The sequence below is a fragment of the Struthio camelus genome, chromosome 7, assembly GCF_040807025.1.
Source record: "Struthio camelus isolate bStrCam1 chromosome 7, bStrCam1.hap1, whole genome shotgun sequence".
Taxonomy (NCBI): Eukaryota; Metazoa; Chordata; class Aves; order Struthioniformes; family Struthionidae; genus Struthio; species Struthio camelus.
In genome coordinates this window covers 22,903,399-22,930,820 of record NC_090948.1, presented here as the reverse complement: position 1 = coordinate 22,930,820, position 27,422 = coordinate 22,903,399, and the positions used below count along the sequence as shown (strand labels likewise).

Below are 27,422 nucleotides of genomic sequence, written 5' to 3'. Positions count from 1 at the left end.
GAGTTTTAAAGTAACTTTTTTATTATGAACAAATAAAATTTCAGATCAGCACAACCAGACATCTGTTTCCATATTAGTAGAAATTATTTCAAAAAGGTTTTTTGTTTTTTTTCTTTTCCAGTACACAAAACAGAGATACTACTATGCAGAAATCCCTAAGCTGTGAAAACTGTATCCTACTCACAACAACCCCAATAGCGACAGAGCTTAGACTATGTGCAGATTCAACTTTCCAAACCTTCCCTAAACACCCAACACTTGGACATCTGCTTTTCACAATACCATTGGGGCTGGGAATGGTCTTGGAAAACAAACCGGTGAGCACTTCCGTCAGCACCGGTGTGTGTGTGGTATGCCTCCCTCCTCCTGCTCTCTATGCAAGTCCACACTGGGCCTCACCACACCCCAAGAGGAAGGGTGTAACCCCATTTTACAGACAGGGAAACTGAAGCACAGAGCGTTTTTAAGTGACTTGGCCCTACATCACGCAGTGAGCAAGTAGCTAAGCTGGGAACAGAGCCCAGGAGAATCACTGCTCTGGCCACTGCAGCCCACTGCTGCATTTTCTGCTTCTACCTCTCATAGACTCATTTGAGCTAAACATACAGAGGACGCGTCCAGGATACAAACATGCCACCAAAAAAATATATATATATTTATAGGTAGATTATATATATATATATATATATATATATATATATATATATATATAGCAAACAAAGTTCTACTTAAAGTGTTGTGTCTGTTTCTTAATCTAACAAAAATTCTAACTCAAGTACATTCAAAATCACCTGCACCCACAGTTCAATGTAGGCAATTAAATAATTAAGAAACCCCTCAAATGTTTAAAATTCAGCAAAAAAGAAAAAAAGTTACCGCAAATAGCTGTCAACACTCCTATGTATATTAAAGAAAGATTTAAGGCACCCAGAGATATTTGCCAATCTACCTTTAAAGTGACTGGGCAAACACCAGGACTGTTTGGTTACTGCTCCTCAGCTTCCACCCTAATTCCAGATCTCTGGACCCAAATAAGCACTTGAAATTTGAAGGGAACCCTTGATGTCAAACCCTGCTTCTCTGCTGAGAGGATGTGAAATATTGCAGCATGTCATGGCACACTTCTCTGCCATAGGGTATGTCACACAACACATTAAGGGCACCAGGAGCAGGGAAATTGTTCTCCTCACCTTCTCCCCTCCCCACCAGCCTTTCAAATTCCTGGATGGAGCAAATTCATCCTCTCTGGGGACTTCCTGTCTAAACCCCTCTGAAATCATGGGAGGGAAAAGGAAAGGAGAAGGACTTCTCAGCAACAAGCGTGTTCTGTCAAGGAGAGTATCACAGAGCCGTCCTGGCTCCTGGGGCATTTCCCAGCAGCAGAAGAAGGCAGAGCTGTGGAGACTCACTCCCACAAAGCTTGCCTGGATGTGACGTGGCACAGCTGAGGATGAGGAAGTCGGCATCTGCTTTGCCTCTGCCTTCCCTGGCCTGTCCGGATAGGGGAAACGCTACAAGCCCCACTCCAACACCAACTCTTTCCAGCCACCCTTGGCCACCTCTTGTGCTTTCCTCCAGCTCCGTTTGATGCATTTAAGCAACAAAAAAATTATACTATTGCTACGACTAATAATAATAATAATAATAAAAAAAAATAATGGGGGGAAAAAAGCTTGTTCAGTCTGGGGAGGGGCTCGGGACCGCTACACCCAGAACTTAACCCTCCGCCTGAACTCAAGCTGTGGTCTCTGCAGCTTGCAGGAAACAATGCCCCCAAGGATTTTTTTTTTAATCCAACATACCCTTCGACTGCATGCTCATAATGTCTCAGGGCCTTGGGTGATGTCACCAACCTTTAAGCAACTCAGCCACCCTCGCTGTGTGCTGTCATGGGCAAACGGTGTACTTGCCAAGCTAGGAAGCAAGGCAGCAGCCATTCCTTGTTGGGCGGCTCTCCGCTGCGCTGTGAGCTATGTGGGGGCCAGCATGCACTGCTGCTGCTCCAGCACCGGTGGGGCACCTCAGGCACCAACCCGCAGAGGCAAGCTAAGGGCCTAACAAGGAGCCACTCTCTCCCTCCCTCTCCCCAATCCCATGCTATCTCTGGAGCCTTTCCAACTGCAAACCACCTCGGTAGACCACAGGCAGGAAAACAACTCATTCCCAACTCCTCTCTTGGTCTGGCCCCATCTCATTATGGAGGTGGCACATGCTGGGACTAGCATCTTGCCCAGGAGGCCTCGATTCCCTCAAGCCCTCGGTGCCACCTGGTTCTATGTCAGTTTTTGGTAGGCACTTGTTAATCGACAGAGTGGAGCCCATGTGGACAGAGAGACCAGCTTGCTCAACCCTCTGAGATACCCTCACCTCCTTGCTGCGTTTCTAGGCTGTCCCTCGCCACCCCAGCTGCTTAGAGGCGGTGCCAGCTGCCCCTCCTGCTTTGTGCTCGGTACCAGGGAGTCCACAGGACGCACACGGACACAAGGACATCCGCTTGCCATGCAGCGGGAACCCTGCTCTTCTAGCACATCAAGCAGCTTAACACAGTGGTGGAGCTTTGGTTTACATCTTTCTCCCTCCCTCCATTTTGGCAAAGTCCCATTTGCGGGCCAAATCTCGATGGCATCCAAACAAAACCACCTCAGGCCAGTCCAGTCCCATAGCATCAGGTGGCACAGCCCTCTGTCTCCCAGTGCAGCCCTTCTCTCCACAGCTTTCCAAAGGCGCACATGGAGTCCAGCACCCGGCTCTGCGTCCAGTCTCTGCAGGCAGCCGCAGCCCTGAGGCACAGCAGGCTGGTGACAGGAGGGAGGTTGTGATGCCAGACCAAGGAGACAATAAGGCCATGGAGGCTCCCTGTCTCCAGTGCTGTCAGCTACAGCCATTCCTTGTGGCCGACTGATGGACCTGCCTGGAGCCCTCCAGAGACTTCTGGGGCCCCAGCTGGAAGCCCCAGCTTCCCCTGGCCTGTTCTCCACCTGCGCGAGCCAGAGAGGCTCACCGCAGTGAGGTGCAAGGCGGAGAGACAACTTCATGCTCTCTCTTTCTGATGGCAAGGGAAGGGGATGGGGCTGCTTTTCCCAGAGAAAGCAGTTTAGTGATACCAAGTGTCAGCAGCCCTTAAGAAAGGAGGAGGGACAGAGGAAGGAGAGGAGGGAGTTTCTGGGGGTAGGTCGGGGGAAGAAATCACTGACTTTGGCTCAACTCTTCAGCTGGCTGGTACAGAATTCCCCTAACTCCATATTATTTAGCCTGCTGCAATGGGGATACCCTAGGCTACTTTCTACCAGCTCCTCTGCCAGGGAGAGACAGGTACACAAGTAAAGAGAAAGAGGGGATAGAGGGGATAGAAGGGATAGAGACAAAAAGAAAAGAATAGCAAAAAGGAAAAAGAAAGGACGGAAAGGGGTGGCCTTGCATTATAAAGGCAGAGTTCTAGGTCTTAAATACATCACATAAAATACAGTGTGGGAGGGGGTTAAAACTCATTATCATTATCTTAAGCAAACTGGTATCATTATTCAGTAGTTAGTAAACAGAACATTAAATCTTTGTCCAGCGTGTTCAGAGGGGTCAGGAAGGGAGAAAGGAAGAAAAAGGGAGGAAGGAGAGGTATGGATGTGTGTGTGCAGGGGAACAGGAACTCAGCCACTTTTGTGACTCCCATCTCCAGTCCGCATTTTCCGAGCCAGGATGACCTCCTTGGAGACCTTCTTGCGATCACTGGCCAGCCCCAGGAAGCACATGAGGTCAATAAAGGCTGTTGTTAAATTGAAGCGCCAGCCAAACTCACTAGTGGAATAGTCGTAGGGGAAGGTGTGGTGGTAGTTGTGGAAGCCTTCTCCTGCAAAACAAAACCAGAGGGAAGATGTTGCAGAGCTCTAGGATAGGCCTCCTTTCACAGAGCCCAAAGCACCATGTTTCTGAAACAGGTTCTGGACTGAGTCCAGGTTGTTCTCTCCTTTTGGCCCAATTTCTCCCCTCAATGATTTACCCCATCTCATTTGAGCATGGTCCAGCATTAGAAGAAGCCCAAGATGGTACAAAGGTGGCAATGACAGTCATAAAGGACCTATGGGATTTAGAGGAGAACAAGCATTTGGCGAGGAACCCTGGCAGAGTTTTGGCCTACAAACTCCACCGAAAAGCCTACTTTTCCTCTGCTGCCACAAGGAGGTTTCTAGTATGAGCTGAGCTAACAGCTAGACTTGCAGTGAGTCTGTAGGCCAACCCAAGAGAGGCCAATCGATAACATAGACAGTCCCAATACCAAAAGACAAAGGGCGTGTCCAGATGGGAGTAATGCAGATAGACTTCCACTAAGTGACCTCCCTACTCTGGAGAGTGTCAAGGCTGGCTTCAGTGCTCACCCTTTCAATGACGTTGCCTGGACTCTTGCTCCTAACCCCTGAGTCTCTGTCGCTCAAATCCCTCCCTACTAAAAATCTGTGAGCAGATCCTTCAGTGGTGGAAATCAATGCAGCCTCAGTGATGTATAGAGGGCTGCTGTGATGCAAACCAGCTGAGGATCAGGGCTTGGGAGAACAGCTCAGGGCAAATGCTAACCTTGGGATGGCTAGGCTAACCTTGGGGATAGCTCCTCAGCCTTTCTGGGGAAACGAGATCTGGCTTGTCTCACCCTCAAGCACAGCAAAATCACCAACTTGTCCTGAGAACATGTTCAAATATGCACCTGCTAGTTTTCAAGATGATAAATCTAGGACAGATAAGCAGGGATTGCAGCGCAAGATATTCAGTCTGGTAAATGGGGCAGAGAGACCTTGCAGAAGGGTAAATAAAATATTGCTGTTGAGATAAGGAGGTGCTAAGTGTAGCAGAGTCCTTTCCAGCCTGGAAAGAGGCTGGTGTGAGTTGATAACCCCACTGCCCTTATGTACTCACCAGCCAGCCTGGGAAACATCCCCAGAATGCAAAGGCTGCTGGGCTGGATGGGAGAGGTGCAGGGGAAAATGGGGACACCTGGCTTCATAGGGGCCATCCACAATGTAGGAACACTTGAGGTGTTAACTCTTATGTCTTCCTGGGCCAGGCTTTTGGGTGGTATAGATTGATCTGTCAAGGGCAAATCAGCCAATGTTGTCCAAGCCACACTAAGAGGTTGCCTTTCTTATTTCTATATATACCTACTGCCTCCAGCCACTAGCCTCCTTAGCAGACATGGTACCCCTCTGCTCTTTCCTCCCCACCAGGCAGGCCAGCCCCATGGAGCACCTTTCTCTGCTCCACCCCAGAAGCAGCTGCAGCCCCAGGGGTGGACAGGATCAATCTCTGCCTGCAGACTGCAGAGACTGAACTTACCTAGGGCCCCCAGGCTGACCAGGGGGTTCTCTCGTGGGCTGATGTACCGATCATATGGCCGGTTGCCAAACATGTGAGCAGCGCTGTTCACTAGCCAGGTGGCATTGAGCCCTATGACGTAGCGCAGGATGGCCGGAATGAAGAAGCTGATGATGAGGGATTCCTCCCAGAAGTACCAGGGCACTACAGTGGGCAACGTGAAGCATAGCAGCACCACTGAGGGCTTGTAGTACCTGGAAAAGAAGGGACCAGAAGGAAACAGTTTAGTGACAGAGGCAAGGCAGGAGGAGCTGGTCCAGTCCTCCCTTTGGAGGAGTCGTGCTCACCTGACTGATACAGGGAAAACCAAATATAGAAATACCCCTGACCCCTGGCATCTTTTGCCCTGGATGCGTAGAAGTGCTTCTTGGAGACTCCAGAGTCTTACCACTGGGCAGAAGACAGACTGAACTCTTGCTTTCCCTGCCCCAATCTCACATACACACAATGCAATGTCTCTTTCACCATGGGTCCAGACACTAGCTGCTGCTGCTGGCCTGATCTGCCATTTGCTTCTCAGCTCTGTTGGGTCCCACAAAGGCATCCTCACAAGGAGGAGTCCCATTGAAGGTCCCCTCCACAGCTCTGGCCCAGGGTTGCAAATCCTTGCAGACTTGGCCCTGCGTACCATATACCCTCCCAACAAGTGCAAGCAAGGGACACTTTTCCCCATCACGCAACTGGACATATGGGACCCCCCCCCATACTGGAGAGATGGGAGTGGAGAGAGCCAAACCACTCTGATGAGCTGCCAGAAAAATCCAGGGTACAAAACGGAGAAGAGCCATAAACCTTGCCTGGTTCATGTGGGACTGAGCTAGGGAACTCCAGGGTGAGGACAGTTACTACACAAGTTCAGCCTCCCATCCCCACAGCCCCGGTAACAAGGCTGTGGATCAGCTGCATGTAGGAGGATCCTAAAGCTTTACTCAACCATGAGCCCATCATAGTAGGCACAGGGTAAAAGACAAACCATCATGGCTCAGGTTCATGCAACCAAAATCCAGGTTCTGTCCCTGAGCACAGTGATTTCTCCTGGCTAGCAGTTCTGACAGCTTAAAGACACCCCATATGAGAAGCATCAATAAATCAAGACTTTTCCTTCTCAGTGACTGCCTCTCTTCTGTCCTCATTTTAAGCTCCTGTTTCACCACACGGAGGGTAGAGGTATGGCCTGGAAGGCTGTTGCCATAACCTCTCCAAGGAATGGCCTGGAGGCACCTGACGAACTGGCTCGCAACCAGCCAAAGCGGCAGGCCAGACATGTGCAGGCAGATGTGAAGTTGTTTGGCAGTGGGAAGCTCAGCCCTCTGCAAACGAGATGGTACAGGGTAGCTGAGTGAAAAAGGCATATGGGTTTTTGATGGTAGCACTAGTTCCTAAATGCTTTCTACAGGAAAGGTGGGTTCATCCCATTGCAAAGCCTCGGACAGGCTGCAGGTGCAACATTTCTCATGAGAGGCCCTCAGTCTTCTTCGTGCCAGACTCTTCTCCCTCAGAGGTGCCTGGGCTCCCCAGCCCGTTTGCAGGGTGTCTGCTCCATCCCACACTAGCTCTGCCCTGGCACACCCCCCGCCACTCACCTCCGTTGGAACATCACCACTTTGTCAGCCTTGACGTCGCTCAGGTCGAGTTTCTGGCCCTTCTCTATGACATCAGGATGCTTGCGTACCAGCAGCCAGCCGATGTGGGAGAAGAAGAAGCCCCGCATGGCATTGTGAGGGTCCGCATCTGTCTCGGAGAACTTGTGGTGGACACGGTGGTCTCGGACCCACTCGTAGATGTCATTCTGTAAGGCAGTGGGAGTGGGGAGTCAGGGCTAGGGCTGGAAATGCTCTTTTTGAATTAACAAAAGAGCCTAAAACAATTAAGCACCTAAATCCCATTGACCTTAGCTCATTTCAGCCATTTTAACTCTCTTCAGGGTTTGGGGTTTTTTGACTTTTTAAACAGAGGTTTGACCTCCTTTGCTCAAGCATTTTGATTTTCTTCAAAAGCTGCTTTTTTGTGGGCATTCTTTTAGCTCTTTTTTAAATTAACTTTAAGCTTTGCTCTACACATGCTCTGCAGCATCACAGGCTCTGACTGGTCAGTCTGTTCCCCCACCCCTGCAATAGCCAGCCCTAATTGGCCAGACTATGTCTTCTCCTTTACACACTGTGCTCTGGTTGGTCACTTGTTCTCTGTCTCTATGCCAGCTGAGATTGACCAATCTGCCCCTTCCCTCTGCACTGACATTTTCCATGGGTCAGCCTGCCTTACTTTCCCTGGTATTGCCAAACCAGATGGAACTGTTTAACTTGGAGGTGAGATTACTTTTAACATTTTTTCTTGGAAATCAAATAGTCTTTAAAAAAGTGAAGGTCTCTCTTTAGAAATAGAATAAACACACCATTTCAATGACAATTATCCAAAATAACCCCATCCTTCCACCTCCTAAAGAGTTCAGTCCAAGCTGCAAAATCAATACAGTTTGGAAAATGCCAAAGTTTTCATCATTTGTATTAAGAAATGATTGTTTTGGCCAGTTTTAAGAATCGCTTCAAAATTAATTGCCTATACTCATTCCTTTATACTAAGATTTCCATGTGCTAAAAGCCATGCATTACACCAACCTAGAAAACAGGAAACTGAGAGATCCAAGCACTTTTCTATTTCCTGCATTACACAAGACGGTCCTTAAACTCTTAAGTACACGAGGCTTTTCCTCAAAGCACTTACAAGGTAGGGAAGCAGCATAACTATCTCTATCTTATGCCTTCAAGGACTGAGTGACTTGCTCACATCCACACAGGGAGCCTGTGGCAGGAGACACAGGAGACAACTCCTCCTGAGTTGTTCTCCAGTGCCATAGCCATCAGACACTCATCCTTCAACTGAGGAAATGATTGCATGGGCCATGCAATGAGACAGTGATAGACATGGGCCAGGATTCATCTCTCGCTTATATCCAAAAACGAGGAACAAGTGTCTGCCTTCCTTCCTTCTAGCCCACCCCAAGCACATCCAAGTATCACCAGCCCCCACTGATGTTAGCCACAGCTTGGTCTCTCAGCATCCCCCAGAAGAGGGCGGCCCAGCAGTCTTCCCCATCCATTAAGCAGAGAACAGCCACTATCCATGCCGGAAATACTTTGCCTGTGACCCTAAGTCTTTTTCTCATCCCAGACCCCAGACCATATAGCACAAAGTAACTTGAGACATCCCAGCCTGAAAGCTGACAGACAGCTTGGGTTTGCCCATCTGGGGTTGCCTTCTTTGTCTCCTGGAATCCTTTCACTGGAAGTAGGAGGTGCAAATTTGGAAAAAGACCACATACCGGCTGTATACTAGCTGGAGAATGGTAGCACCTCATCCATCACACCCTGTGCAAAAACACCCACAAATCAGAGGTTTCAAAGCTGCAAAGTTGGGATCTTTGACCCAAACTTTAGCACAAATCATTTCTACAGATCTTAGTTTGGGGCCACCTCTAACTGTGACCTTGTCTGAAAATCATAGTTTAATGAGACCAGCCTACAAAGCCTAGGAGAACTCCTCCTTCGGCAGGAGTTTCCAACTACAGGGTACAACGAGAGGAACTTCTGCTGTGCTGCAGCTGCATGGTCTTGTAGGCAGCGGAGCTGACATGGGGCAGAACTGCTGAATTCTCTGAAATCACAAGTCACTGGTCGCTGCTTCAGCAGCCAGCAGTCATTCTCTTGAGGACCTCAGATAAGATCATTTAGGGTCTTCTTTGGCTTTAAAAGTTACCAGCCTGATTTTAGAGTGGCTGCCACTAATGGGAATGAGGTAAATTCAAAATAAACCTTCTTTTGATCTCCTTGAAAATAACTATTTAAAACAAATTCCATGTGACATGGAATTTTCAGTAAAACTTTGGATTAGTTGCTATTGAGGCTGAAATATCTGTCTATTTCACATCTTTGTCTATCCCTATCCCCTACAGCAATAGCTCAGCAAATTCTTTCCCCCTCTGCCCTGTAACTCTGCAAAAGACTGGCCAGTACACAGCAGTGTACTGCTGTGGGACCCATCCCATTCCCTTGCTGAGCACTCGATCAGTACCTGGAATCAGCAGTGTGGTCCTTCATATTCCTTATAAACACTCTGGTTTGGTACAGGGAATAGGGAAGTAATTGAAGTTTTAGAAAGTTTTCCAAGGCTGGAAAACCATCCCCACCCTCTTCTGATTTCGTGACAATGAAATGACATCCTCTAGGGCTACACAGAGGGGAGAGACAGATGATGTCTCTGAAATACCTGGTACTCTTGGGCTTTACTCTTCTGCCCCAACTCAGCTGAAAAATCACTTAAGGGCACAGCACTAACTGCTTTCTGTGCACCTTCTTCTAGCAGAAAGTGCTCCACCCTGCCATGCTCCATCCTGCCATGCTCCTGAGCACTTGCTAGCACTTTAGCAAGCCTGTATGAAGCCCTTTTGAGTGCAGTTGGAGGACAGAGTGCTGTTAGAGCCCTCTCACAGTAGCAAACATTAGAGATCACCATGATTTTTCTGTACCAATCTGATCTGAGTTTTCACTGTAGTTTCTACTAAAGAGCCATCTCTGCTACTTTCCACAGTCTCTAAGGACTTCCTGGTTTGTTTGTTTGCTTCATGAACTATGAAGTGCTCTCATGAGTGGTTAGGCAATATCCTGAGGTGTTTATCAGCTGCCTGCAGTCACTTGGACCACTCTGAATGAGCCAAACCCTTCTCTCCTTGAAACAGCAGTGCCCTGGAATGACTCTCCGGAAGACAGTGGCAGGACCAAACAACATGGTTATTAGGTATCATCACCCTTACTAGGCACAGAAGCATCCCCTTAAGTGCATAATCTCAATAAGTTCCTGGTCCTTTCACAGTAGCAAATTCTACAGCCTGGCTCCCTGGACTGTACAGATGCGTCCCCCCTTATCACCAGTGCAGTGAAGGGAGGGTGAGGCAACCTGAACAACAGGAGAGTGCTTGGCACTTCCACATGTCCTTCACAGGACCAAGAACAAGCAGGGGGAGACCGTACCTCGAGGGAAGGGTATATTCCTGCTTTGGAGAGCTTTCCTACCCCTGCTCTTGGCTAGCAGTCCTCCCCTACCTTGTTAGGGAGCTTTGTCCCAGAGTCACCCTCCGAAGGGACAAGGTGAAGACAATGAGACAGACTCCAGCACCAGAGTGTTAGGTGGAAAGGGTAGGCTGTTGCTTAACAAGAGGTAGCAGGAGAGAGGGATCTCTTCAGCTTGTGCCCTGCACCTGACACATGGATTTAGGGGAGTGCTTTCTTCTGAGGACGGGCAGCACATGAGGAAGGTGCTTACCTGGAAGGCCAGGGAGTTTGCAATAGTCAAGAAGATCCGCAGGGGCAGCGTGGCTTTGTAGGACCGATGGCTCCAGAGGCGGTGAGATCCAGCCGTTATCCCCAGAGCATTCAGCAGGAAACACAGAACGGCTAAAGAGGTAAAGAAAGTGTTGGAGTAGTTAGAGCAAGGCAGCCTGTGGCAAAGTTTCAGGCAAGTTCAACACAAAGGCAGGCCTTCCCCCAAAGCTGTACAGGCAAGACAGGAACCTGTGGAGAGCTGACAGGGGCAGTAAAATCAACATGAGAGTGCTCTTACTCCACTGCAAGGCATTTACCCTCTCTGTGACTGTCAGGCAGGGTTGGTCTGGGATGCAGAACAGCCTGTCAGGATGTCACCACAGGGCCTCAGGACTCCAGATTACCACAGCCTTCCTAGGCAACGTGGGGCAAATCACTTCAGCTCCTCATCTGTGACCAAGGGAGGAAACTCCCTTGCAAGATTTATCACAGGGGTCAATCCTTCAGCATAGTGTTACCTGTCATGATGCAGGATGCTCAGAATTGTATAGAGCCACTGCTTCTGTATTGCTTTATGTTAACAGCTCTATGGCCCACCAGGGCCCAGCTTCCCCCCGTTCCTCCTAACCCCATTGACTGAGAGTCTTGCTTTCCTATCTCACTACTCCTCACTACATCGCGTTTGCATTCTTTTCACCTAGAGGCAGTAGATGGTCTTACAGTTATTCAGGGTTAAGCTTCTTGTCTGTTCTCTTTCTGAGCTGAAGCTTAACAGAGAAAGGTCTAATTTACCATTCCACTGAACCCTGATCTTCAGTTGCATCACAGACTCAAAACTACCCAGAGCCTCCCGTTCCCAGCCTCTTTCTGATCCCCCTCTCTGTTCAACTCCTGCACCATTTGCAGAAGGAAACTCCAAGGCCAGTAATTCATTGCAAGTCATGCCCAGGACAGAGGCACTTGCTGCTGGGTCCTCATGAGCCTCAAGCCTGCTTCATGCACTTCCTTTCCACACAGGCCAGGAGAAAATCCTCATCCCTCCAGCAGCAGGGGAAAAACACATCCCTCTAGCCCTGGATCACATGTTTATGTCTCCCCTGGTCTGTGCATTCCTGCATGACATTCTGGTGCCTTTGGTGTTTAACTTAGGTTCCAGCATCTGATCCTAGAGCTAAAATGGAGAGAAATCTGCAGTATAGTCATAGCAGCATTACATTAGGTGATCAGAAGAGAACTGAATATGAAAAGTAATTCTTCTCCCAGAAAGGAAGGGCAGGAAGTGTGGCAGAAAGACAGAGGCGGTTCAACAGTTGCTCTCCTCTGCAAGCTCAGACATTGAGAGGGAAAGGCACACATCTGTGCACATGATCATCCTTCAGCCCCCTGGGGGAAGGGAAATATTCTCAGTTTCCCCATGGAATAACTCTTTCTTTGGTATAAATTATCAGCTTTTAGCCTATTAGATCAATCACGCAAACAACACCTTATTCATATACATAGGCCTATGGATAGGAATCTCTAGTATGCTTGACAATACCACTCAGTCCAGCCAAATGGCTCTATTCAAGCTTATCCTGAACCCAGAAAATAGATATTCTGCCAGGAACTTTTCTGGAATCAGAGATTTGAGACATGCGCGGGGCACTGTCACCTGGTTCTTTCATTCAAAATAATCCAGGCTTTATTTCCTATCATCTCCTGCTCCTTATTCCTTCACTGCATCACCTCCTTTTTGTTTTTCTACATTCCAAGCCTAATCTCATATCGGTTACAAGCCAGTCTCAGTGGATTTAACATCCTCTTCTGACCCCTTAAACTTGCATGAACCTCCTTACTCCCATCCCTCTGTATAACAGCCACCTTCCCTGTCTGCTGATCTGACCATGATTTCTGGTCATCTCCTCTCTTGGCTTCCACATCTGCTGCTGAATCCGGGGCAAGCCTCTGGCCAGCACATCTCTTCCTCATGTCTCCTAGGGCCTCTGCAGTCTCTCAGAGGAGCCAAGAGGTCATTGGCCATAACTGATTTATGGGGCATGAGAAGGCATGAAAATAAAAGTAAATGGAGCACAATCTGGCTTTTGCAGAAGATAATGGAGCTTTGCTCACAAAGCTGGCCAAACCTGGAAGGGGAGAGGGGAGGCATGTTGGAGCAGAGTGCTTGGTACAGGTCTACCTTTGGCTTAGTGACAGGGAAATATTTATGCAGGACACCTTGAAGGTTTCCCAAGCCCAGTGATGCTAACTTGAAGATTATGAGCTAGCTCATGACAAGTTTGCTGTTGGTTTTAGATTTTAAGACTTAATTTAAATCAGTCCCTATCTACACAGATTCATAGAGAAGAACAAACCCTTGAGAAAGCACCTAACATTTGACTCTGATTTGCAGAACCTCTCTGGCCTCAGACACTGCAATAACAAACCAAACCACTCCTGGACACTTCAGACCCTTCCTATTAGTGGTAGGAGCATGACATACCACCATTCTCCCCTGGATATGAGATGCTATACCCAGGAAACCATAGGCCATAAAAGCTTTGAGCAGCATTTTACCAGCTGTGCACACTTCTGTTGGTGAGATAAATTTCCAAGGGTGACAGCAACTTATGGCAGAGCTGGGAGGAAGATCCAGGGGTCTTGATTTAAACCCCAACCTGTGTGGACGCTATAAGAAACATCAGACAGGCAGTCCATAGAAAACAATGGCAGATCACAATGTACTTTGAATCAAGGATGTAGGGGGCAACTTGCTGGGAAAAGAGCTAGGTAGGTTCTCCATGGTAGGGCCAGCAGGTGTAGGTTAATAGTGCACTGGGGACAGCTAGTTAAACTGTGCAATTGTTCATCATCTTTAATGGCACTGGAAAATAAATACCAGGGGAAGTGAGTGCAGGGAGTTCAGGCTTCTCTCTCTAGTTAAACTTCATATGCTGGCTAGGTTATTTTTCTGAAGACACAGCAGCAAGCACAAGGAATCACAAAAGAGACATGGTGGAGACACCAGCAGACCCAGAAACCTGAAAACCTAGTCCTTGCTCTAGGTAGCCTTGAGTGAAAACCTTTGTTAAAAATTTGGAAGAATAACCATTGCTTTTGGGTGCCCTGGCATAAAACAGTCATGGACATCATTCAAAGCCTCTGTGGCCACAACTTGCTAACTGTAATCTCATGCTGCCTTGACTCTGGCTTGTATGCCACAGCTGTATTTTATCTAAGAAGCAGATACATTGTGTGGGAAAGGAACTGATTCTCAGCCTGAGCATACCTGATACCCAGCCCTGCAAACTCTAAACTCTTGAGGCTACTGGCTCCACCAGCCATGCCTAAGAGCTGTTGTGACAGTGATAATGACAGCAGGAACAGGATAGCAACAGTGAGATTGAAAAGCCTAGTGGGAAACAGAAAAATCAAGCACCTTATGATTCAGAGGACTCATCCCCACAAACAGGCACAATGGTGATCAGAGCTTAGGCGGGGAAGGAGCATCGCACAGGGAAGAAATAAGGAAAGCTCATTCAAGCTCATACACTAGGAATGAAATTAGAAAGAGGATGGAGAAGGTGAGATAAAGTAGTGCTGATTGTTATAGCTCCTTTGTGAATCTGCCTCAAACTGAAGCACTTAGGCACTCCACCAGTGCCACCAGCTGAGGTTTCAAAGCCACGTTCACGTGACATGATCTTGGCTGTGAAGTATGCAAGGAGCTCTAGAGAAAAGACTGTCAACTCACAGATGATGTTGCCAGTGACCTGCTCAACTGGAATACAAAGAATTATGACTACTGGCAGTAATGCACACTCAGTGCTCCAGAAATGAAGCCCAAAATAATTCAGATTCAGTCATGCCTACATGATTCACTGCCCTGTACATCTTTGGGACATGGATTCAGACCTCTAGGTTTGATGGGAAGACAGGAATGTGCTGAAGGATTTGTCACCTGCAGTCAACACTAAGGATGGTTGTATGAAAAGGTGTCCCAGTTCCAAGAGATGTCCAACAGGCTTCTGCTCAGCAGGAGGGAAAACTACAGCTCTAGTCTCTTCCCTCCTTGCCTCCTAGCCCCTACTAGCTAGGTAAGTCCTAAGGATATCAAGATAATTACTATTTTCAGGAGAAAGATAGCAAGCGTAAGTAAATGTATGCAAGTTGCATCAGAAAGGGAACAGTGTTTAGAAGGAACAATTGGAGCTACTGCTGCTAAATCCTAACTTCCCTGTCTGGCAAAATCGGATCTTCCTCTTAGCACTCAGAGGAGAAGCATGCAGCCTGCTAAGTAAGCCTGCAGATGATACTAAGTGGGGAGGTGTTGCCAGTAGCAGCCTTGATGGGAAGGTAACAAGGAACTGCTGTAAATATTGTGCTGGGCACATCCCTGAGAGCAGTACAACTATTTCGTCCATTACTGGCTGCAGTTTTTAGACTGTCAGAGTCACCTAAATTATCCAGCAGGATTCTCTTTGGTCCAAAGATGATGCAGCAGCAACAAAAAACCAATATCAACCCATTTCTCCCACTGCTGGCACTGCAGGAAGCTGGGGACCACTAAGCCGAGAGGAACCATCACTGTTTTATAGTCACTGTTGGCCAGGCCAGCCAGGGTTAATACAAATAACGTGTCTGCTACACCTGAGGGCCAGGAAGACAACCTGCAAATCATGTTTCCCCAAGGATCAGAGCAATGAGAGAAGAAACTGTCAATCACCTTTGCATCCTGCCCTTTTGGACTCCATCTCTGTGCCTTTTGGCAAATGACATGAAATCTTCCCATGATCAGTAAGGGCAAAATTTTGTCAAGTGCAGTGGGGAATACAGTAAATAAGAGAGGAGCTGGGTAGGGAGCAATAGTACAAGGGCTCGAAATGTTCTTGCTACGGTGAGATCTCACCTGATCAACAACCGCAGCTCGTTCTGGGAAGCTCTGTACCAGAAAGAGATCAGAGGATACAATGCACACAGCAATGAGAACAGCAAACAATGATGAAGGCAGGGCTGGAGAGCTTGAGAGACAAAGAGGAATTAGCACACAGAGAAATGAAAACAAAAGAGGACACAGTCACCAATATAACTGGTTTCAGAGAGACAGGAACATCAAGAAGACGGCACCCTGGATGAGGAGGGCAGAAGCAGGGATTGCTGCTTAGAAAAATATAGAAGATAGATCATCTACAAGGCAGCCCATAGCATCACTACAGAGAACACACGGGGCCATGTTGATTTTATATTATATGTACATAATCTAAGGAAAGGATGATCTGAAAATGAAGAGCAGCTTCAAGCCTAGCACTGGGAGAGCTGCTCTACCAAGAGCCAATGTTATACCATTGGGAACAGTATAAATCTCTGTACTGCCCTGTCCTCGAGTGTAAAATGAGAACTGTAGTCCTTAGTAACAGAAGTTGCTGGGAAGATAGCAGCAAGTCACTGATGTGACAAAGTCACAGAGGCTCTCTACATCCCACAGAAAGGTTTGATCAGAGAAAGGGGAATACAAGAAAGAGCAAGGAGCCTTGTTAAGAAGTCAGACCCATGGAGTATCAGAGTATTCCAGGTCCAGCCTGCACTCAAGGAGAAAGGACTAATGGGGAAAGCTCTGTCTTGGCTGCTGAGTGCAAAACAAGGTGGTCCTTTCCCACAACAAGTGCTGTGATCCAAGGCAGGGAGCTCTCTGGAGCTATTCCAGCTCTGTTAACATAGGATGGATCTTTAGCCAGTCCAAAACAGTGCAGCTCCATTAAACTCCATGTCCTTCTCCCATTCCCAGTTCCCAGAGCATTCATCACTCTAGAAGTCACCAGGGAATCACACAGTGCCTCACAGTGGCAGGACCAGCACCTGTCTCCTCACATCGGAGTTCATTGAGCGAGGGTAGCAGGACGGATTGAAGTCAAGAAAATAGGACAGATTCCTACAAAACTGCCATGGGATGCCCCATGGACATCCTGAACAAGCATGTGATTGCAAAGACACTGCCTCAGAGGCCATTTTGGGGGTAAGATGGGGCTTAGCAGAATGCAAAGCAGCATAAACCCTGCTGGATCAAGATGCTCGAGCCAGCTTAAGTATTTCAAGGGAGCTCAAGGAAGAAGGGTTGGCCTGATGTGGAAATCATGGCACATCTCACCAGCCTGAGCTGAAACCGAGGAGCCCAATTCACCTTGTCCCTCCTTGCCCCAAAGCCCTGAGGATATTTGGCTTGGGGTTGGATGACCCAGGGTGTCAGCATGGTGCGTGAGACAGCGGCGCTCACCTTGCAGCGCAGAGCCCAGGGATAAGACTTTCCACCATGCAGAACAGTATTGGGATCCCTGAAACACTCCTCCAAGGACATGCTGAGGCTGCATGCATGTTCTGCCCAGCCCTTCCAGACCCAGGGAAAATAAGCACAACGCACGCATTCTTGGAGCCTGTCAGTTTTTTACAAGGGAAAGGCCCAGCAAAGTTTCTTTCATAACGACCCCCTGACAGGCCACGCTGGCTGCACAGAGAACACGTCAGCACCTGTTTCTTCAGATGCTGTAGTCAGCCTTTGACTCAGTCCTGTAACCTTGAGCAATGCTCATCCCACAGTCCTTTGCCTGTGAGAGACTTGGATGGCCGGAGGGGGAGACGCTCAGCCCAGCCATGCAGGGAGGCATCCCCTTCCTGCTCCAGCTGTGGTGCTCCCAGCTCCCTGCTTGATGCCATTGGGAGGACAGACTTGGAGCATATGACTGACCCGGGAGCTCATCTGGCTATAGCAGGAAGGAAGAGCACGAGATTCCAGGTGGACCTCTCCAGGGCCTATCTGCAACCTGCTTGGCCAGGTGGTTCCTGCCAGACGTTCCCTAGGGGATGGACTTTATGGCTGCTTCCCGCTCCCAGCTGAGCATTTTGAAGGAGCATACTGAAACCAAGAGCATTGCCGCAGTGCCAGCAGGTCTCAAATGTGACTGGTGCTTTTCGTTTCAGCATGGCCTGTCTCACAAACAGGCAGGGGCTGGATGCAGTCTCTGGACCTCCCCATTGGGAACGGTTTAGTGGCTCAAATCCCCCAAGGGGCCACACAAAGCCTAATGGAAAGCATGGCCCCCCCAACAGCTCGGGCGCTGGTCCCAGCTGCCTTTCAAGCAGTCAAAGGAGAAGTTTAGTTCCTACCCAGGGTAAGGTCTCTAAGAAAGGGGAGCTTCGCCTAGCTACCTTCTGCTTGGTTGTGCTTTCCAATGGAATTTGCTGCCTGGAGAGCCACTTAAGCTTTTTTTTTTTTTTGCTGCTGCTTTTATTTATTTACTTTTTGAAAGTTGTCAGGCTTAATTCAGGATGATGGGGGCTAATCTGTGCTTTTGGAAGAATGATAAAAGACTGAGCTTTGGATTTAATTCTTGCCTTTTACCTCCAGCACAATTGTATTTTGCCTCTCCCTTCACACACACATGGAGTCCCTGCAGGGTGTACATCCTCCCTTGGAAAGAACAGTAATAGTTGTTATCTTGAGGCAGTAGCCTCATTCCAAATAATGTCCTGTATTTTGCCTCCCTAGCCACCCCTGAAGATGCTCTTGCTAGCATCCTTTTTCTGACTTTAGGGACTATCACTGTGCTCCATCAAATATTTTCTGTGCTTCATCCCAGAAGTGGCTGCATTTTTAACTGTGGGCTTCTGCCCTAGCAGGAAGTCTTGCAGGCCACAGTTATTTCAAGTCTTAAAAATTCTCTTCACTCAGCATCAGAAATGTGCCTGAGAGGGCCAGATGCTCCAGAAAATTGGGCCAGTAAAACTGTCCCCACCTCTCCCACCTCCCATAGTAACAGCCTGCTAAGCAGAGGACCCCTGTGAGCTGGCAAGGATGGGTAAAACAGGAGGAAAGATCTCCCCACATCTCGTCTAATGCCTGTGCATGAAGTCTGCTCTTTAAGTAGCCAGGCAGTCCTCTGACGAATCCTTCCCCTTCATAACCTTGCAGTAGATACTAGTAGATACTTTCTTCTAACAGAAGACCTACGTTTGCTTCTTTCTCCTCCTTGAGTCTCAGGGTCTGGAGGAAAGAAAAACCCTACAGCCAGGCTTGCAGATGCCAAGAAACAAGGGGAAGTATGTACTTACCCCATGCCAAAGTCTGGATCTTTGCATAAGGTATCAGCACCAACCCAAATATGCCCCCTAAATGCAACAGGCTCATGAGGATGATATTCCTCCAGACGTATTGCAGTGGAGGTTTGGGGCCCTCCTTCTCACGGTAGGTCTCATCAAAGATATCGTCTATCATGCCCCGATCTCCTGCCAAGTCCTCATGATTGAGTGAGTCTTTCTCCATGACGACATCCCCATTCCTGGTCACCCGGGAGGTGAGGGTGCCAACAGTGGTGGTGGCGGGAGCGGAGGACAACTCCTTGGAGAGGTGGCAATGGACGTTTTCAAGAAAAGAAAAGGGAAAACAAAACAAAACAAGAAGTTAGTTGGTTACAAATGCAGGGAGTTGAAACATGCAACAGCTGGGCTGGCAGTACCAAGCCTTGGAGCCTGCAGTTCCCCAGCAGACTCCTTTCTTACAGCTTAGCCCTTGGCACCAAGACCAGCCTGCTCTGGCCTCACAGAGTGATGGCCTGCAAAAGGGAGTGGGTCTGTTCCTTTGTGGGAAGGAGGTGGATGGTGCACAGGGTGCAGAAAATAAAGCAAAAGTCTCGAAAGCCAACTTTTTCCACCAGTGGCTTTGTTGAGTTCATTTGCAGGCTGTAAGGATTTTAATTTTCCTTCAGTTTTATTTGTGGGCATTTTCAGGTGGGTTTGTGGTCTGGGCTTGTGCATAAGCAGACAACAATAAAGGAAATCTTGTGAATGAACAAAGAGGCGAGAGAGAAATATGATCTGAAATACGATTTTATTTTAAATCATTGAGCTGTTCCTGATCCTGCCTCTTTGTATCACCCCACTAGGGATCACTAGGGCAACGTCACAGAGGGATCCACAGAGGCATCCCTTTATCTTCCTGTGCCTCACCATCCGGCTGATGATGTGGTCAGACCAATGTGCTTTGAGATGAGCAGAGGGAAGGTGTGGAGTGGTTATGCTTCCAGTTAGACTTACAGCTCCTATTTTACGGCTCATGTTGAGCCTCTTATCCCTCTCCCACTTTTCCCCCAGAGGCAAGCTGAGGCAAAGGGAAGGGAATCCTCCTAGCAGAGTCTACCCAGCACAGGAACAGGAAGATTTAAGAAGCAAATTCAGTTACTCTGGCTCCCAGCTCCCCTCCTGTAACCAGGATACAGCATTCCCTCTCCACATGCTTGTTTGCCCTGGCTGAGTGACAACCTGCCCGATCAGGCATGCATGACGAAAGGAGCAGGCAGGAGTGACCCTAATGAGACAGGTCATTGAACCCTGAATCACCAATTTCCATCTCCACGATGACAGCCACGTGTTCGTTGGTGCTCATAGCTGTTTGTCTGGTCCAAACCCAAGCATCCAATCAGGCTTGATCCAGAGGTTCCAAGCATGTGGGATGCGAGTGACGGGAGGGCATGCCGCCCCCATCCCCTCACCTTCCACGCTCTCAGGAACCTGCCTAAATGGACCCAGCACTCTGCCATGGGCATTGCTGGAGCCATTGCCTCGACAAACTAAGGGCAACAGGGGTCGCATCCAGTAGGAACGAGAGAGCCAGGATCACTGGAGAGACCTTGGCAAAGCCTGGAGTCTGCAGCTGGGAAAGTTCACTTCCAAATAGAAATCTACTCTGAATTAAAAGCTGTTTTACCTCCAGGCACCTGGGGTTCTTAAAAGACCACTGCTCTGCCATTGCGTAGTTTCCTGAAGAAGGCATTAAAATCAGGCCAGGCAGCTTACGTGGCCACCCCAACTCCTCCCTTTCCCAAGGGTAGAAACTAGAGGCTTGTAGACATACCTTCCTACAGGGAGGAGCTGGCAAAGCTGAAAGATTCCCCACATTTGGTAAGTAAAATGACCTCTACATAGGGAACCCTCTAAGTTTTTCCTTCCGGAATCAAATATTCCCTGGTTAGAAAGGAAAAAACCTGGATGCTTACTATCCTGCTGCTTTCAGTGAACTGAGACAGCTGTTGAGCTTGGGACTAGCCTTCTCTGCATCCTGGCTACGGGCTGCCTCTCCCTGCTTTTCTAATTAATGTCAATTTTGAGGGTGTGATACTCTGAGCTGCTGGAGAATTCAGAAGCAATTCTAAAAAAAAACGTGAGAAATGGCTTCTAATCCAGAGATTGGGCAAGCAGAAGTCCTGCCCATTCCAAAGTGTCAGATATTCTCATCTGACATTTTGGCAGGAAGGCATAATTTTCTTCCTTGGCTGGAAGACAATCTACCAAGAAGACCTAAGACTTGTCTATGCAGGAAAAATTCCCAACAGAGATCTGGTGGTATAATTAGACGGGTAACGCTCCCCATATGGACATGCTGATTCCAGAGTAAGAATGTGGGGTTGGAGTTGCATTTTTTTTCCTCTATGATAGCTTATGCCACTGTCAAAGTTACACAGGAGTAAAGAAGGAGGAACAATGGTGCAAAGAAAACAGCAGAGAGAAAAAAGACTTCTTCTTGCAGAATCAAACTAGTCACATAAGAAATGTTACCAGCATACCTATCCTACTAGAATTATACTGATATAAACCGATCATTTCTCACATGTAGATTAACCTTAAATCAAAATGGCTATAAAACATCTGTAAAACACAGCTCCATCATTACAGACATGGTGGGGGGAGGACAGGGGAAGAAGGAGGGAGAGAGTGGGCAGCTATTTAGCTGGAGATCAAAGAAATGAGGAGGAAAGAAAGAGGGTTTTTATCCCCTTATAGCTCTAGTGGCTCCTACTGCTTCTACCAAGAAAAGCAGGATGGGAATTGATTTGGAGCTACAGTTTGGAGGGGGAGGGGGTCAGCTAAATCATTTTCATGAGCTTTACCTCATTTCTGAATGACTTTGCAGCTCTCATCTGCAGAACAGATGTGTTCCCCCCATCTCCGCCCCCCACACATACCCTACCAGTGTTAAACACACAAAAGGTTATCCTGGCAACTAGCCAGTGTATACAACCAACTGGAGCTCAAAGCTCTAGCCCTGGGTTCAGCCTAGGGGCCCCGGGGCACTGAATCTTGGGTCCAGTATATTTGAATATGCCCAGTGTGACCCAAGGACAGGATTCTTTCCAGCCTTGAGGATATGCCCCAAAGTACATGCCTATACCAAGAAACATGGTCTGAGCACACTGTTGTTGGCATCCATTTCAGGGTAGAAGAAGGAGTAAAATTCTTCATACCATTACATCCTTGGAAGGTCACAGCACCTGCACAAAAGGACGGGGAGAGACCTTGTGTGCTGGGGACAGGCAAGGGAGCATGGCTGTGATTTACCTCCCCCTTGGCACAGGTAGAAGCAGGACAGGATGAGAACCCAAGAGAAAGAACATTAGAATCAGCCCCTGCTTCCCCTCAGCCAAAGGGTGACTTCCAGGAGGCACAAAAAAAGGAGGAGAAAACAGGAAAAAAAAGAAAAAAGAAAAAAAATCTGTAAAGACCCAACAACTCTACGTATCTTCCTGGTGCCAAGTCGTTATTCAGACCTTCTTATGCCAAGAATGGGCTGTCCCCCTCCATTGTATGTTTGCTTGGCTCAGGCAATGCAGACACAATCATTCATTTCATCTGGGCAGCTAGCCGCTTTCACCTTGCGTCTGTCCTAGAGAAGCTCTCTGCTGCAACATTTGGGTTACAAATGCCATAAGCGAAAACCCTCTCTTACAAAAAAAAAAAAAAAATCACAGTCTGAGTATTACCAAAAAACACAGTATCTCTTGGCACAAAAGACCTTCCTGAATGACTCTTACCACCACGCTTGGATTGATGATTTTAAAATAAACCTATACTTTAGGCTCAGTCTATTCCAGGGCACTCCCCCTCCCTCCCCAAACCTTCTCCAGGGAGATAATCCTAGTGGCAGATATTCCTGTTTCATCCACTGTCTCCCCATGTGGCTTGAGTGATGTCTTAAGTTAGCACCAAATGACTTTGCCTAACGATTGAAAAGCGGCACAGAAAGCGCACGCACACACACGTGTGAGTGTATACATAAATATAGATCGATGAATAGATAGATATTTTCTCCTAAAACAGCATCAACCCAACCCGTCATTAAGTGAAATTGCTGAAGACGTTAAGAGAAAAGTGGAAGGAGAGAGGGCAGCACAAAGAGCAGAGAGCGGCGGCATCCCGGAGCTCGCCGGCAGCCGGCGCGCCTCCGCGCACAGCGCAGCGCGGCGCAGCCCGGCACGCCGCCGCGGAGCCCCGCGCCCGCCCGCCCGCCGCGACCCCGCGCTCACCTCCTTCTGCAGCAAGTGCGCAGGCATGTGGCGGCCGCGGCGCCTCCCCGGCTCTGTCTCTGCTCCTTGGCGGCGCTGCGCGGGCGCGCAGGTCTCCGGCGGCGCGGCGCCCCTGTCTCCTGTCGGCCCGGCGCGGTGTGCGGCTCGGGCGGGCGGCGCGGGGGTATTTAAGCGGGGCTGCTGCCGCGGCGCCCCGTCCTCCCGGTGAACCCCTGTGCGCGGCTGCGATGCTCTCGGCGTGCCCGGCAGGGGAGGCGGGGCGGGGCGGGGGGCGGGAGGGAGGATGCTGAGGAAGAGGAGGATGGCGAAGGCCGGGCTCTTTCATGATGCCTGGCTGCTTTTTTTTTTGCTTTTTTTTTCTTTCCTTTTTTCCCCCCCCCTCCCTCCCCCTCGCGAGCCGATTGGCTGCGGGAAATTTGGTGCCACCTCGGCCTGCCCTCGCCATTGGCTGCCCGCAATCTGCTGTTCGCTGCCCGTGGCGCGCGCCCTGCGCGCCCGCTGCCTGCGCGCACGGCTCCGCGACCACCGCCGCGGGGAGCGCGGCCCGGCGCCGCGCAGGGGATGCTGCCGGCCGCCCCTCCGCAGGGCTGGCCGAGACGGGCGGCCGGCTGCGCGGCTGCGGAGCCCCCGGGGCGCGGTGTGCCGCGGAGCCCCGCTGCCCCCTGCCCGGAATGCTGGTGGGGAAGGACGGGGTTTCAGCGTAAAGCGTCTGCTTTGTACAGGACAGCTGCGTGGATAACATTATATATCCTTATAAATTGTACATCTCTACAGAGAAAGGCACAGTCCTGCATATCCAGATAGGTATGTGTAATGGGATGGACGTATATCTCCATGTACACAAACAATCTGAAAAATGCTGGCTGCAACCTTTGCATGTCTTACAATGAATTCTGGCCATTTTCTGGAGAAAACAGTCCCTTTTTAGGGGGCAGAAGGGTCAGGGGAGATGGAAGGAAGAAAAAAGGGGAAATTTGCTATCAGATTTTTCACATAAGAACTTTCCAGCTAGCCCCAGTAATGCCAGCAACAAGGAAATCCAAGCTCTTCCCAAGGAAACCTTCACCATTAAGACCTAGTGAAAGAGAAGGCCTTACAAAAACAGTTGCCCATGGCAGAGCTGGGAGGCAACCCTCCTACCTCCACTGTGTGGTCTCTGCACCATGCACCCCCTGAGCTACACACCAGCAAGGCCTGTGGTGCCACGTCGTCTCACCCTGGTGCCATTACCCCAGCAAGAGTGTGTTCCTGCTCCTTCCCCACCTTCTGAGGAATTCCCTGGCTGCAGAAAGCTACTGGTGCTGGCTGTCCCATATTCAATCACCTTTCACCCCTGGCACGCACATCATTCTAGGAGAGGAATGAAGATGTCAAAAGCCATTTTGAAGTGTGCTCAAACCTGCCGCTCCCAACATGTTTCCTGTCCTGGCAGCTATCCCTCAGTGGGTAGTGATGGTCCTGATCACATGAAAGGTGCAGATAGACAATCAAGTCCTTGCAGTGTCTGCCCTGGGCTGATCCCACTCAAACTGGGATCAAACTGGGGCTGATTCACTGACAGCTGTCAAGAGTGAGCTGTGTTGAAATCACTAGGAGGGAAAAGTGAGAATGGAAAATAACAGCAGCCCTGCTGTTCTTTCTATTTAAAGGTGTCCAGCAAAGGAAAAAAACATGTTTCTCCTTTTTCATTTCACTGTCATGGGTGAAGAGATCTGAGAGGTGTCTCTGTTTTAGTTTTTACATTAGAAGCTCGAGTCTTGCCTGTTCTCTGAGACACAGTATTGAACCGGAGAGCCCCCATATATTTTAAGGCTCTCTGTTAAGTGTTTGATTAACAATGCTGATGGCTACTGAACTTTAGGGAGAAATGATGTCTTAACTATTCTAGCTAATTTCTGTGTGAGCACTGGAGCAACCATAAACTGTGCTAAACACTACGCTAGGGAAATCAGAATCCTGCTATGTCGTTGAGAAAAACAGAAAGAAAATAAAGAAAAAAAAAAGAAGATAGAATTTGTTGATAAAAAAAATCAGCAGCTTGTACCACCTTGGGGAAATAATTCTAATGCCAGGAACTAGGGGGAGAATTGAAAATGTTACTGTTTGGTGAAAATGAGCCTTTTGGGGAGTTTGTAGTTGCAATGCTTTGGGAATGATTCCAAGTTTCACAGGTACTCTCATACACTGGAGCCCTTTACTTTCTCACTCCTTTTTTTTTTTTTTTTTCTCTAGATACAGACCATGGCTAAAAGGGAACTTATAGGGCAGCTAGATTTTGCCACCCTCTAAAAATAGCATTATTTCTGGTTGTTCCCACATGACAGGAGGGAGTTTTCTGAACATTCTTCTTCTCAATTATCCTGGGACGTGACCATCACATTTTTTCTTACACAGAGGGAAAGACAGATGTCAGCCACCTTCAAGGCTTGGCTCACCTGGCTGGTTTCTGGGCTCACATGTAGCATGCTGCTGATAAAGGCCCAAGGAAGGCCCTTGGCAGCACAGTCCACTCCTCCAGCTTACATTTTGATCACTTTTTAAATAGTTTAATGCTCTTGAACATGGCTGCGAGGTTCAGACGTTGAGATCCTGGTTAGATGCACCAGGTAAATTGATTTCCCGGTGCTTAGATTGCGCAGATCCAACCTTGCCTATCAAAAGGAGATTTTTGACTTTGAGGGCTGGAGGCTGCAGGCTCAGCCACGTCACGGTGCTGCGGCTGCGAGGGAGCCACGTCGGCAAGGCTCCCTCTTGTGGAGAGTGTCTGCTGGCTGGAGGAGTAGTCTTCCACCCTGCGCACCCCTTTCCCTCAGCACAGCCCCCAGGCCTGCCCCAGGGATGCAGAGAAGGGGCTGCGAAGGCAAGGGCAGCGGGTGGCATTGCCTGGCCAGTCGGGAGTAGCCGACATCTTCCTGGCCCTGCGCCAATACGGCTCTGGGACACTTAGCATGGTCAATGCAGAGTGTCCAGACTGCACAGCCCATTTTAGGGAGGCCACGAAAGCCTCAGCATGGCAATCTGCTCTGCTGGAGCAGCCCCCAAATCTTTCTGGAGCAACACATGAACTGCCACGAGGCAGAGGCAGCTGGGTCCCAGGACAGGAAGAATCAGCCAAGCCATGAGCTCTTACCTACTGATGGCTGCAGCCAAGTCTCTGCTGCAGATTTCAGTCCGGTTAACTCTGTTGCTCTAGGCCTGAGACAGAAGGGGTGACTGCTGACCAGCCCAGGTGGGATTCCAGAAATTTCTAGTGTAGATACAGCAATACTGGTTAAACTGGGCTTTTCCTGCGCCAGTTTTTCTTTCTTCAGACAGGCTTTTCCCTACTTTGATGGAGAGCTGCCCAGTTGAGCCTGCAGTGGAAGTACATCCCTGGTGGAGTTCACCAACACTTCTTAGCAAAGATTCAGCAAAGATTTAGTCATCATCCCCCGGAAACTGATTCAAACCTTCTGCATCTTGTGACTACTGCCTCATGTCCTTCATAAATGTCCTTCATAAATGAGCTGATGCAATGCCAGGGGCCATGCCACTGGGCAGTGACCAGCAGTAGCCGTGCCACAGGCAGCACAGACTGGGAACTGCAGCACCTCGTTTCTTTAGAAATGCATGGTGCTAATTTAAGGCTGCTTTCAGATTCCCAAGAAGTCTCTCCCCATGGATTCATGGCCCAGCCAAGGCATCGTGATAAGGAAAAGCTCATGCAAAGCACTTTTTGTCAGAGGGTCTCAAAGTGGTTTATCAAGGTTGGAGAAACTGAGGCACAAACCAGCAGTGGGATTTATCGCAAGTCACTATCTGAGAGCAGAGCTCAAATGAGAAAGAATGGCTGCATCTCTCTCCCAGGATGTGCGAACCAGCCTGGTTTTGTTATCATGGTGCCAGTGCCAGGATGCATAAAAAATAGCAGCAAGGCTAAGCTAAAGACTTCTCATCAAAACATTTTCCTTCTGACTCTTCCCTCAAAAAAACAAACAAAAAAAGTGTTGCTTTTCCATACAGCAGTAAGTTTTGCAAGATTTCCTCTGGTGTCGACACCTTGGAAATTTTAATGACTCTCCTCAGTGACCCCCTCAAAAAGTGTGGAAAAAACCCACATACATAAAAAAGTTTGCTGTAAGGGCTTTGCCAGATTTGATTCAAGTTGTTTGTTTATCTTCTCTTACAGCTTTCCCTGTCTTCCCCTTTCTCTTTTTCTTCAATTTATCTACTGGAAGTTGCAAAAAACGAAGAGGAGAATCAAAGCAAGATGGAACAAGCTGAAAAGTGGGGAAAGAGCTGAACTCTGTCCCTTACCCCTCTGCCAGAAATAAAGAATAAAGAAATATAATTTTTGCAGAATTTATCCTAGGATTATTTTTACATGCATCTCTTGCATTTTTTTCCTGAAGAAGTATGAAGCAATTAAAGCAATAGAGTTTTTTTT

General features: G+C 48.6%; 1 protein-coding gene and 1 long non-coding RNA gene across 4 annotated transcripts; one reads left to right on the top strand and one right to left on the bottom strand.

Annotated features, from left to right (window-relative positions):
• Nucleotides 1–23,243, bottom strand: SCD (stearoyl-CoA desaturase). 3 transcript variants are annotated; one of them, XM_068950256.1, is made up of 6 exons: nucleotides 22,997–23,243; nucleotides 18,753–19,038; nucleotides 10,675–10,805; nucleotides 6,942–7,147; nucleotides 5,320–5,552; nucleotides 1–3,844 (listed from the first exon to the last, which is right to left on the bottom strand). In XM_068950256.1, the coding sequence occupies exons 1-6, from the start codon at nucleotides 23,021–23,023 to the stop codon at nucleotides 3,645–3,647; spliced, it is 1,083 nt and encodes a 360-aa protein (XP_068806357.1). In that variant the 5' UTR covers nucleotides 23,024–23,243; the 3' UTR covers nucleotides 1–3,644. The 3 variants fall into 3 exon arrangements, with proteins under 3 accessions (XP_068806357.1, XP_068806355.1, XP_068806356.1); XM_068950254.1 differs by lacking the exon at nucleotides 1–3,844 and adding an exon at nucleotides 4,811–5,073 and having other exon boundaries at nucleotides 22,997–23,157; XM_068950255.1 differs by lacking the exons at nucleotides 1–3,844; nucleotides 22,997–23,243 and adding exons at nucleotides 4,811–5,073; nucleotides 21,938–21,964.
• Nucleotides 23,244–23,637: 394 nt separating this feature from the next.
• On the top strand, nucleotides 23,638–27,337 carry LOC138067814 (uncharacterized). Its single transcript, XR_011142200.1, has 2 exons — nucleotides 23,638–23,800; nucleotides 27,165–27,337. It is a non-coding gene; the product is annotated as an uncharacterized lncRNA (long non-coding RNA).
• Nucleotides 27,338–27,422: the final 85 nt, after the last annotated feature.

What these genes read in the sequence shown, in the direction of transcription:
- SCD (XM_068950254.1), bottom strand. Translation starts at nt 23,023, where the DNA reads ATGCCTGCGCACTTGCTGCAGAAGGAG. An exon ending in GATCCAGACTTTGGCATGGG is followed by an intron (nt 10,806 to 18,752) that starts GTAAGTACATAC and finishes TTACCTCTTTAG; the next exon opens with CCGTTCTGTGTTTCCTGCTG. An exon ending in GGTCAGCCTGGGGGCCCTAG is followed by an intron (nt 5,074 to 5,319) that starts GTAAGTTCAGTC and finishes TGCCCTTGACAG; the next exon opens with ATCAATCTATACCACCCAAA.